This window comes from Podarcis raffonei, chromosome 5 (assembly GCF_027172205.1).
Source record: "Podarcis raffonei isolate rPodRaf1 chromosome 5, rPodRaf1.pri, whole genome shotgun sequence".
NCBI lineage: Eukaryota > Metazoa > Chordata > Lepidosauria > Squamata > Lacertidae > Podarcis > Podarcis raffonei.
This window is the reverse complement of record NC_070606.1, coordinates 50,668,955-50,682,012: the sequence shown is the minus strand read 5'-3', so window position 1 is coordinate 50,682,012 and position 13,058 is coordinate 50,668,955. Positions and strand designations below refer to the sequence as shown.

At 38.8% G+C, this 13,058-nt stretch overlaps 1 protein-coding gene across 1 annotated transcript in view; it reads left to right on the top strand.

Annotated features, from left to right (window-relative positions):
- The window catches only part of CCDC172 (coiled-coil domain containing 172), a 28,189-nt gene extending 15,420 nt beyond the window's left edge, over window positions 1–12,769 (top strand). The window contains exons 7-8 of the mRNA XM_053389090.1: window positions 10,904–10,991; window positions 12,602–12,769. Coding sequence (XP_053245065.1) covers window positions 10,904–10,991; window positions 12,602–12,640 — 127 coding nt within the window. The 3' untranslated portion in view covers window positions 12,641–12,769. The remainder of the gene's footprint in view (window positions 1–10,903; window positions 10,992–12,601) is intronic.
- The last annotated feature ends 289 nt before the right edge of the window (window positions 12,770–13,058 follow it).

Sequence of the window (13,058 nt, the reverse complement as noted above, 5' to 3'; positions counted from 1 at the left end):
GAACCTGGTGTGTTTCATGCAACATCTCTAGATTAAGAAAGTAATCTTACAGATAATACCTCCTAACATGCACCAAGAGTTGCTATTACTTTAGTTAGCTTTGATTACTTTTTGATGCGTAAAGGTAGTTTCCAGAAGGAAAAGGATTTCGGTTGGTCTTTCAAAATGATAGGCTGTTTTGCATTATGTATCTCTTAACACTGAATGAAAGAGGCATAACATCAATAGACCTGACAAGAAGACAATTCAGCAGGAAAATAACACACTTCCATAGGAGTTGGTTGATGATTAAATTGTTCGATTTTTTTTAATTGTTTCTTTTTTGAGGACAATACACACTTTGGAATCTTGTTGGAGACAGAACTAATTAAATATAGAACAGCTTAGTTTAGTTTCATAGTGTGGCTAATGAAACTGCCTCACTAACATGACTCCTGTGCAGCCAAGACCAGATGTATTATTATTATTATTATTATTATTATTATTATTATTATTATTATTAAGTAATTTCACAGGATTGTACTGTCTTTGAGGGTGGACAAATACCACACCTTTCAGGTGGGAGTACTTCCAATTTGATGTAGTTTATTTCTTTTTTTAACTATAGAAATTCCTCTGGGAATTATGTTACCATTTTGTGTTGTTCCATTGGGCAGTCTGCTAAGCCCTTGGAATATGAGGGCCAGCCAGGCTGCTGAACACAGCCAAGCCACTGTTTAGAGCAGCGCCCACAACTTAGCTTTGTCTGAAGAAGGGCTGTGGAACTTGATCTGGCCAGTGGGCCAGATTCAGTAGTCCCCCACCTCTCACAGGTTTCTTGGACATCATACCAATTCAGGCTGTGGCTGCAACAAAAAAATTGGGATAGCTGTATTAAGCACGCTCTTGATTCTTTTCATCTATAATTCACCCCTTTTTTTCAATTAGGCAGTTTTTTCTGTTGCCTCAAGACCAGTGATGTTTGTCACCAGTAGAGATGTTTTAGCTTTCTCCATCCTGGGAGAAGGCAACAGAAAAAAGCACCAAATTCTACCATCAGCTGGACTTAAGATTGTACTCCCAGTTGTTCTTTTTCAGTTTAACATGTGGGTTTACCTGTCTCATGCATAGCATCATACAATGTTAGGTGATGGGAAGAAACTTTCCTGCAGCTGTCCCAGTAGGAGAAGGCTGTGACACCTCTACTGATAAACCTCTCTGGCACATCAGAGCCAGTGCTCACCAGCATACATAGTCTGTAGGTGGTAGCTGTAACAAAGATAAGAAACAAGCAGATCAGGTACCATGCTTATTCCTAGCCGTCTAGTCTGCAAAGCATTCAATAAAAGGTTGTCAAGTGAGGTAAGAGTGGTCTAGGACAAAGATAATAATAGGACTTGAACATATGCAGTACATGTGATCTACGTCTGAGCTGAAGCCCCTTCTTTTACTAATTTTGTAACTAAATAAAGAAAGCAAAAATGTTGTATCATCTTGAAGAGAGAGAATGATGTTTACTGAAGACCTGGCAGCTTGAGGAGCCTTTGAATTAACAGTGACTCAGCCATCTTTGCTGTCAAGAGTCTTTCCAGGATCTGACTGTGCAGACTGAGGTCTTTGCACTCCAGCTACTTTTCCTGTATTATAGAACTAAGATGCAAGCTAGACCTTGAGACAGGCATAGTCATTAGGAGCAGAATGACTGCCTGAAAAATGCTCGCCATTTTTCATGTGGACTGTTAAGCTACAATCCTGTGCCACAGTTCCATTAAAATCATTGTTACCAGGGTATAACCAGAAGCAAGATCACACCAACTTGAATTTGCTCTTCACAAATTTTCTGGAGCAAAACCTGCGTTTTGTTTTCCCCTTTCCTCATTTATATTCATGACGGACATCTTTTTTTATTAATGATGAAAGAAAAATTGGTCCTTTTTTAAAAAAAGCCTTGTTCAGAAAAGTGCCTACAGTAGTAAAAGGGTTTCAATATTAGCAGACATTTTCACAAAGATGCTTTCATTTTCACACCAGTTGTGGCAGGTTAGGTGTCACAGCAGAGGATTCAGATGCTTTGAAGTGTCCTGCTAGTTTGAAAGAAATATTACAGTAACAAAATGCACTCCACTGACAGCAAAGATCCACCAAGCCATCAAACTAGAATGTAGCATGCTTTGAAGAAGGCCCATTATCCTACTGGATTATATGATCATGTGTCAGGACAAAATACTGCCATTTCCTTCCATGAAAATCAATTGCAGAATCTCACTGTATTCTCAGCATGCTAGCCACCAACTTCAAAACAGCTTTAACAACATACAGAGCTTTAAGTTGTTAAGTGTAAAAGCCAAATGAAAACGTGTCATAAAGCAGTTCATTCTTTAAGAAAGCTTATTTGTGGGACTGTAAAAAGTTTAGCATAAAGATGATTATTTTGATCATCAGTTTGAGTTACCTACTGCCTAAAGCTTTTATCACTATTGTGATACATTTATTTTCTGGGGCAAATTGGTATTTCAGAATGCACCACTCAGGCTTAACTCTCCAGCCATATGACGTATGGTGTCAATTTGAGACACCCATAATATGATCTGATTTGCTTTGTCTGTCCTGCAGTGGGCATATGATTTGTGACGACAACACCACAGTATGTTTAAAACTATCCCATGCAAAGCAGCCCCATTTTCACACCCATATGCAGAAGTAACATATGGGCCAGGCATCCACACTGACATCCAAACCTCACAGTTTCCCTCCTTGAAAAAGAATGGAGAGAATTCTGATTTGTATTTGTGGGACCTCTTTGCTGGGTGTTGGCATGGACTCTCTGGTTCATAAATTATTTCCTACACATGGCCCTGGTACTGGAGCTCCTTCACATGCATAAACCTATATGTCACTTGTGGGGTTTTGTTTACTTGACAAATCTCAAAGAACTAGGATTACTTCTTACATATTGGAATCAGGGCCAATTTAGACACCCTGCAGGAAACCCTCTACTCACATTTATACTAACTGCGTGTGGGGAGAGTTAATGCTTAACATTGTATTGGGGAATCTGTGATCCTCCAGATGTTGCTTCACTACAGCTGCCCTGCATAAACCCAAATCATGGCTACAGTTGATGGGATTTAGGGTTCAACAACACCTGGAGTTTCCCATTCTTTAAAAGCTTATTGTGTAGTAGATCATACTGTGTGCAACATCTGTATATCAGTGTTGGAGCTACTAACATACAATCCTTAAAAGCATTTGAGTATATTGCCCAGAAGAGGAAATGTATTTTATCTTATCAGTATATACCACCTATTTAAGGTGAACCAAAATGTAATTATTATTAACTGTAAGTCACAAAAAAACAGAGTGAAAAGAGAAGTGAATCAAAATATGTAAAATTAATTTATTGTAGATTAGTGGGAAAGCACAAATACTAAAAAAGCAGAACCTTGGTTTATATTTGCCTTTCATGTCCCGTCCCCCATAGGAACAGGTTAAAGCCATATTTTCATTCATAGATAAAATGAGGTGACTGGATTCATTTACAGTTAGAAGTTTGAATGGCATTCTGCTTTCCCCCATTCTTCTGTTAGTCCATTTCAGAGGGAAATTTTAGAGAAGGGTTTTCTCTTTTTAGAGTGTGAACTTCTGCACTCTTTTCAGAAGCCTGGAAATATTGAAATAGTTTGAAGTTGCTTTGTGTTATTTAATAGTTAAGGCGTTTGTTTACTTGACTAATCTGAAAGAACTAGGATTGCTTCTTACATTTCTTATTATAGCCTAAGAAAGCTCATTATTGAAACCATGAAAGAACAAATGACACTGCATTCACATAAATCATCCAGGAAATATGTCCACTAGAGCTGAACAAATCCTTCATATTAACAGTGCATTGCCGAGGGCCATGATTCTGTTGGTTTTGAACAAATATGTTCAATTTAATTTTATGTTAAATTTTATAAGCAAGAAATACCCATCTCTGGAGTAATCTCTGGGGTGCAGAATGAGTTTCTGTAATAACAATGTGCTAACTGATTTCTTAAAACTTTTTATACCAATGCCCAGTGGGGTTATTATAGTTAGAATTGTGTCAGGGTTTCTATTATGAACCCCAATTTCAAGGTTTATAATCCAACAATAAAAACGTGCTCTAGGGTAAAGTCTGTCATTGGAAATTTGCTCGGGAGTAATTTTCCTTACACAAATGCATACACAGGAAACGTAGTTTGGGAGAACGGTTCGTCTGTCAATTTACGTAAGTTTTAGTAGGTATGAACACAAGTGATATTTGTCTCCAGCTTTGAAGTTTGATGCTTGCATCTTTAGTCACTTGGTTAATGTTTTTTGCCTCACAAAAAATTCTTCAATTAGAAAGCATTCTGTCTACGAGTGATATCAGGCTTGTTAGGCAGAGTACTACTTACTTACAAAAAAGTGTACTTCTGACAAGAGGTTGAACCAACAGGGTTCAGGTTCCCAAACTTCTGACTTCGTGAGAATGCCCTTCTATTGCCAGTTTGGTAATGTTATCTATAAACATTACTCCAGTTTTTGTTGTTGTTGTTTAGTCGTTTAGTCATGTCCGACTCTTCGTGACCCCATGGACCAGAGCACGCCAGGCACTCCTGTCTTCTACTGCCTCCCGCAGTTTGGTCAGACTCATGTTTGTAGCTTCAAGAACACTGTCCAACCATCTCGTCCTCTGTCTCCAGTTTTTATGTCTCACAAATAGAATATTTTGGAAATTCTTCCTGCTGCCTATATACTGGATTAAGGAATATTAATTTATAGTGGGTTGTGTTGATATTTATGTATTAGTGCACAATTCCCTCATACTACTGCATAAGCAGTATTTGGACGGTGATGAAGGTGCCTGGAAGAGCACTTCCGATTCATGACCTTTGTTACAACTACCAGATATGTAGTTAGCTTTGGTCCACAGGGGTCAGCAAACGTTTTCAGCAGGGGGCCGGTCCACTGTCTCTCAGACCTGGTCAGGGGCCGGACTATATTTTGAAAATAATAATAATAATGAACAAATTCCTATGCCCCACAAATAACCCAGAGATTCATTTTAAATAAAAGCACACATTCTATTCATGTAAAAACATGATGATTCCTGCGGGCCAGATTTAGAAGGCGATTGGACCAGATCTGGCCCCCAGGCCTTAGTTTGCCTACCCATGGCTTTGGAGATAGAATACCAATTGCTCATGAGTTTTCCCCTGCAGCCCTTCAAGCCCTTTGATCAGTAGGCACGAGCTTCAGGTCTTTTAAAAAGGCAAATGGTTTCTGAGAATTAGCTTGTAACCCTTTTTTAAATGTGTTAGGCCAGAATAGTCCTCCTCTAGACCTATATCTTCCACTCCTGCTGTGGAGACTTTTCAGAAAAGTGCTGGTTGTGATGCATATAGTATGGGGAATAATCTTTTATTGGATCAATTCATTTCAAGCTTCCAAAATCTCACAGTAATTATTGAAGCATAGATTTTCAGAGCAAAAATAAAACCAGTCTTACTGAATGGTTAGTCTGATTGCTGAGACTAACCGGCCGAGAGAAAAGCAAGGTGGGAGAAAGGCAGTTAAAATATAACTATACCCTTTAAGAATCTAAAATGAATCTTTACTCCTTCCTTTAAAAGGATAGAAAGAACAGTGCTATTATATTAAGATAACTAGTAGAAGCTCTTCTTCCCATTGAACAGGAAACAGAAACATCCATGTTGCCAGGAGTTAAGGACTGCTCTAAAAGTCACTTTCTCTCACATTGTTATACAATACTCTTTAGATTGTATCAGGCTACATTCATTTAACTGGTATTTGGATTGAATATCCTTAGTTTCAAGTCCAGCTATTTCATGCTGATTTTGTTTATTTACTTAATTTTTTAGAAATAATTATAAAACACTGAGTCAAAGAGCTCTCTAAGTTGTGTACTTAATAAAAATTTAGGTAAAACAGACCTAAAACCCACAGAACTATTAAACAAATATACATAATATAATGTTGCTAATTGACCAAACTGTTGAAACACAGTATGCACACATTAGCTCAGTAAGGTCTTTGGCATTTAATAACTTTGCTCAGAGATGCATTTTGTCCTGCTCAGACAAATGGCTAAATATTCATAGTATGTTTTCATCCCATTTAAAGTTTGCATTTAAAGTGCATCAAATAATGAACCTTATATATGGTTAATATTCTTGTTATTACTTTAGTGTTAAACTTTCACAAATTTCTGGTTAAGTATAACTTTAAATATTTTCATTCACTCCAGACTTAATGATAAATTTCCATTATTTATTCATTACTTAAGTGTCTCCACAACATTGATTGTGCAGCCTGTAACTTCAGATACATTCCCTGTTTCTTGAAGGGATAGGTCTGGGGTATATTGAAATTACCTAGCTTTTTATTTAAAAACAAAACAAAACAAAGAATTAATCATATAAATCAAGCAGCTGAAAGGGAGCATGAAGCAACAAAAACGTCTTTTACTGCCTTTCGCAAAACTCAGCGAGAAAAGCAAATGTTTCTACCAAATGCATAATTGTTTATCTAGTGCCTTACAGCTTCAGAGCACTTTGCAAGTAGCAATTAGACATTTCTCTTGACACCTCAAGCAAAAGCAACATCCATCCATCCATATTTTTATTTGTTTGCCGCCTTTCCACTGTTCAAACCACGCTCAAGGTGACTCGCAACATTAAAAAAATACTTAACTACAACATAACAAAAGCAGTCCTAAACAATCAGTAAAACATTAAAAAAATACACAACCTAACAGAACAATTTCCACATAAATCACAAGAAGATCTAAAACAAAGATACAAAAAATCTGCAGCAACACCTTACTACTACAACAGCAGCAGCAGCAACACCGAAGAGTCTGTTCAGCAGCCTCAGCTTTTGTAGTCAGGGCCAGTCAGGGCTCCACTTGGGTGGAAAAAGGCCTGCAAGGCAGGGAGCAGGTGTTCCAGGATTCACAGCCAAGGTGGTTCCTGGCCTCTTCAACATCAATCATGTTCCTGCATGTGCATCTGAGCTACACTACAGCTGGAACAGACTCTGCAAATTTGCGGCATTCCTGGACTCTGAGCACCAGGCGCAAGGGACAGACAAGAGGGAATGGCTGTTAGTAAACAGGTTCTGACCCAGGAGGAGTCCTGTGTTCTTAGTAAGGATGTGTGTGGGCCCTTGGGCCTGGCCATAGCAAAGAACCAGTCTTACACAGCTGTTTGACTGTCTTATGCTATACTGCTGTGCGCTATCTGACTCAATAGATCAGGTGCAAAAGTACACCAAATCATAAACATGTATGATACATTAATTGTATTGTGGCCATCTCAAATGCTTAAGCTAAATCAGGATACAAAAACAGTATTGCCATCCTTGAAGTTATATTTCCGTAAGGTAAATGAATTGGTTAGCAGATCTTATTGTTTGCAGTGCATAGCAGAAACAACAAAAAACAACCATAGGATCAGGCTCAGGGGCTTTGTGCCTGTGCCTTTTTTTAAAAGCAAAAATGCATGATGTGATGGAAGATCGAGGGTATTGCACATGCTCATTTTAGGACTTCTTTCTTCTTTAAATCGGCACATACACTGCAGCTGTACTTGGGAAAATACACCTGTTCCTAGTTAACAAAGAAATGTAATTGTAAGAAAGGAAGAAAGGAAGGAAGAAAGAAAGAAAAAGACAATTTTGCAAGTGATAGGGACCACCATATACAAATAAAAGCAGACAAAAAGTGGAACTATGGAGCTGGGTTTTGGATTAGTACTCCTTTTACTCCTTTTAATTCAAGGTTACATGTTGCCATTATGTTCAGCATAACACTTTTGTGTGGAAGAGATATTACCAAGTAATATTTAAGCAATGAAATGTTGTTTATATACAAGGTAAGCTTCTGAATCTTCTTAACATTCAATATATATAAAATCTCAGTCGAGGTCCCACACTGTGATATATTTACTACCACCAGAATATGCTCCTTTCCCTATATGGGCTCACTTAGCAATCCCAAAATAACCACAGTGACCCCAGAAATTGCTCCTCTATTATCATGAATGGGTTTAACACAACTTTATACTTATCTTCCATTTTACTATCTTCTGGCAGGTATGACAAGGACTGCAGTATAACTTTATTGCTGCATATACCGTGGACCATTAAAAGATCTGAAATAGCTTTTTCTTGGTCCAGCAAGTATCCACTTAAGCAAATATAATGGGTAGTACTCAGTATATGGACTCCTTCGTTTCAGAGCTTTTCCATTCCCAAGTAGAAGACATCCCATATAAAGAAGCTTCCATTCCCATATTAGTCACTATTTCTGCTCTGCTTTTGTTATTGCTGCTGACACTCAATGAGCTGCCTGCCTGTTCTTCAATCCAGATGCTGCACTGAACAAGCCAGAATAAAAAGGCTGTAATCCCCAAGCATCAGTAGATTTCTTTAGTCTTCTGCCACCAAAATATAGCCTATTTATTGGAAGTTTCTGTATTAATTTCTTTCTTTGCCATTGATGAAATGTTATGCAGGTGTTAAAGTAGGAACTTGTTTCTGTGCTAGTGGAACACTTCATATACTTCATACCATGCTCACAACATTCCCCATGTGGCACTTACTGTCAAATTCAAACTTATTTCCATTTTAAAGAAGGCTCAGTCTAAAACTGACTAACATGCAGTATTGATTATTGTTCTGCAAAACATTTTTGGTGTCCAACAGGAAAGTGAATCTTTTGCTGCTCTCTGTAACTATAATTCCTCTCTTCAAGGAAAGCTCTTACTAATGTTTCTGTAAGAATGCAATGTAGTCTCAAAGGGCACAATTTCATACATTATGTGGAAGCTATGTTCCAGGGAACCTAAGGTTTTCAGAAGTTTACCAGGTATTCCTGAAGAACAACTTCCCCCAACTTCATGCCCTCCTGATGACAAACAACGATGATAGGAGTCGCAAACATCTGGAGGGCACCACATTGGGGAAGGCTTCTCAAGGTGATGATTGGTGAATGTCCGCTTGCCTGCCGCTACTAATAATCGACTTTAACATGCAGTTGTAGGAGAACACTGTTCTAGGTAAAACATTTTGTGTGTCCCACATGAACTGAGAGTGTGCACCTTAGAAAATGCCTGAACATTCTCTACAACGTAGAGGGGTTTCTTGGCAGAGGGACTGGGGTAAACACCTTTGGAAAAGGAGATTGTCTCTTATATCCTATTCTCCCATTCACACTACAGATGAACTTCCCACATATGTGGAGGTTATGTTTCGGGGCCCTGCATGCATAACTGAACATTGCATAACTAGGGAGCACTCTTTAAATGCCCTCTTTGCCATTTTCTCTCCAAAATACTACTCTCCAAAAATCAAAAACACTGTACACCAAAAATATCCACAACTGAAATTGAAGCTAGGGCTGGCAGGAGGATGTTCAGGAAAGTGGCTGCTGTTGCAGTACCCAACACACCAGCTGTTCAGTGGGGAGGCTGAGCAGCCTAAACAAAGCCCCGCTGCTGCTCCAGTCTCTTCTCCTCCCTCACTGAAGTCCTCTGGGCTCCAGGAAGGGTCTCCTTGCAAGCCACGGGGACTCTCCAGCTCTTTCCCTCCATTTCCCGGTATGAATTACGTATACATGATCACATGCAAGTTGATCATGCGCAAGTGGGAGGGATGCCTGTATATTTCTGGGGTTTTTTTTTTGTTTTTTGTTTTTAAAAGCATTTTCTTCCAGCAATCAACATTAAAATGACATTGGTCTGTCTCCTGGTATGGAAGATATTGGTCAGCTCCTCATATTTTGCCTGCATTTTTCTGGGAAATGGGACAACAGTGGGACATAACCTTTGTGCATTGTGGTGCTGACACATTTGCAGCAAGAAATCTTTGAGCATCTGGAATACATTTTCTGTGTCATGAGGCAATGCATGTTGCTACACAGTATCTTTTCATGAGATTCTAAAAATTTTATGCTGTAAAATAACACAAAAGCATAGTAATTTATGAGAAGCAATGAGATTTGATAGTGTCATGATCCAGATGGTACAGAAGATCCATGTAGATATAATATTAGACACTAGATGTCTTTTTCCCTTTTCAGCAGTTGAGAACCTCGAATGTATGTCGTAGATTTCATTAAAGTAAATTGGAGGAGAGGTGCACCACCAGCAATCCATTACTTAACATATGGTGACCAACATGATGGTGTTCAGATGCTTTGGACTACAGCTTCCATCATTCCTGGCTATTGGCCATGCTGGCTGAGGCTGATGGGACTTGTAACACAACAGTGTCTGGAGGGCACCATATTGGCTGCTCCTGACTTAAAATACGCTCCACGAAATGTTAAAGAATGACCTGATCTTTTGGCAGTGGGAAAGAGATTATTGAAACCCTTGGAGAAGGTAAGCAATAGGCAGAGAACAACACCAACTCTGAACAAGATTCATAAGAACTTATAAAAGGCAAGGATCAAAGATTCAAATCATGAAGTTTTTGAATGACTAGGATATAATTTCGTCATAGGTTATAATATGCACACAACCCACAGAGGAAAAAAAATACAGTCTTTTAACTTAAACTTGTCTTACAGCACTTATTCTGGAGATATATATTCTTCCTGGAGATTGTCTAATTTCTTCACATCACTAAACAATTGCCAGTACTGTGCAGTGATTTATACAGTCTTGGGTAATGTAGTTTAAATCACATCAAGCAATCTAGCAAACTTTAGTCTCTCTGATTTATAACTGGATAGTGACATGTGATCCACACATTGTTGGGGAGCTTACAGGACTTTTAATGGGAGACAGCTAGGATGATCAAGGTTGAATTAAGAACTGGGACTGCTGTGAAGAAGAGAAAGATTCAGCTGACAGCCTAACCATATCAGGTGTTTTGTTTTTAAATGTTGGCACAGGCTTAAAAAGAAATTGGAGAGTTACAGAGAAGATGAAATGGAAAATGCCTGTGAGGCTCTTCAAACGGAAATTGAATTTCTGCAGATGGTATGCCCTTTAAACTTAACATTTATCATGTTTGATCATTTTAGTTGGGGAGATTCTATTTTTCTGCACATACAACACTTCTGAATAAACAATATATTAGCAGACAGGTGGAAGTTCTTTGCCTTTCAGATAGTGATTTACTAGTAAGAAGAAATTTAGTTCCCATTATAACCATGCCACTCCTTTTATTTCCCATGACTTCCATGACTATATTTGTTTCAAGAGAGGAACTGCTTGGGAGAACTGGTAGATAATGATTCCCTACCTTAGTGGAAAGTATTAGGGATTTGAGATAAAATGCTGCCTCCTCTGCAAAACAGCTCCAACCATTGCTGTCACATGCATATTTCCCTTCTTTGCTGACAGTTGCTTCTGGGTGAGTCCTGCCTTCTCATCCATGGTACTCCCTGGAATTGAAACAGAGAAAGAACTGAACTTGCCTTCATGTGCTATCGCTGAACCTAAACCTAACAGCTGCTGTTGGGACAATAGGAGGCCGTAGTTATATAAAATGGGAGGGATCTGGGTCTTGCAGTACAGTGGTACCTCGGGTTAAGAACTTAATTTGTTCTGGAGGTCCGTTCTTAACCTGAAACTGTTCTTAAGCTGAGGTACCACTTTAGCTAATGGGGCCTCCCGCTGCTGCCATGCGATTTCTGTTCTCATCCTGAAGCAAAGTTCTTAAGCCGAAGTACTATTTCTGGGTTAGTGGAGTCTGTAACCTGAAGCATCTATATTGAGAAAAAGTCACAATCCAGTCTATGCATTTGAATAGTCCACTTGTCCCAAATCCATGCAAGTTTTTAGGGAAAACCCTATTAAATAATCCCATGCTTTCAACTGATGGAAATTGTTTTGTAAGTACAGTACTTATGATGTGGAGCAAGGGTTCCCCTGGTTCTCTCTTTTAAACTGTAGCTGCGTACAAATCCTGCTTCCTGGGTAATTGTATGGAGGAAAATATGGCTGCCCCCATGTAGAATGTCCCTATAAGTGCCTCGGGTTAGTGATCTTTTTCTCCATACAATTACCAAGGAACAGTTGGAACATCATAATGTACTGCTGCTTCCAGGGGCTTTTTTACTTAAAACATTTTCAACAAGTGCAGCAATCCTTGTGCTTTCTAGCAGCTGCAAGCAGCTGCGAGCCGTTTAAAAGAACGAATGAACCAGGAAGCCCCTCAGATCACCTCATACAAAGAAATATATGTTGAATCAAACCATGCTGTTCAAAAGGTTTGTAGATGTGTGATCTAAGCCACATGTCTACGTTCTGATCCGAGCCTGATCGTCAGATGCAGACTAGGGAGCAGCTTTCCAAATCGTGGAGTGAACCTAATCCTTCCCCATTTCTAGAAAGAGAGAACCAAAACTTATTCTTTTGTTCTCTCCTTCATCCCAAAATAATCCTCTGTAGTTGCGGAGTGGGGGCCTTCCTCTGTCTCACAATTCACTTTGCCTCTCCACAGATTTTGCATGGATATAGACTTGTGTGAGCAAATACCAAAGAATGTTTAAAAAATCTTTAGTTATTTTACCTTTTACAGTAAAGAACAGATAATGCTCGGAACAATTAGCTATTTACCACTGTCTCTTTTTTTATTGTTGCAGAAACTGTTATACAAAAAAAATCTCCAGTCAAATAAATAACATATGGTGGATTGATTCAAATGTCAGAGAAACAAGTCTTTGTAGCATTTGAGTAAATGCTGCTTTTGTAAGCCTTTGTTGTTAAATTTATCATCCTCTGCATTTCCTGCTAGTAAAACATGGAACCTGTTTTTCGCAACACATATTGTATCTTTTCTTTCGTCTGTTCATTAGCAAGGGTGTCTAGCAACTGTAAACAAATCATTTTCTTTTTGCTGAGAGATTTTTTTTTGGCAGTGTTCCCATTCCCATATTCAACATTAAAAGCCTGCCTGCATTCTATCTTCACCAGCTCTGGCAGAAGCACACAATTCAACATAACGTGGACCTTGTCACTATTATCTCAATTCTGTGCTTGTCTGTGCAATTTCCCAGTGCTGTTAGGTTCCTTGTGTGCTTCCCCGACCCCTTTTAAACC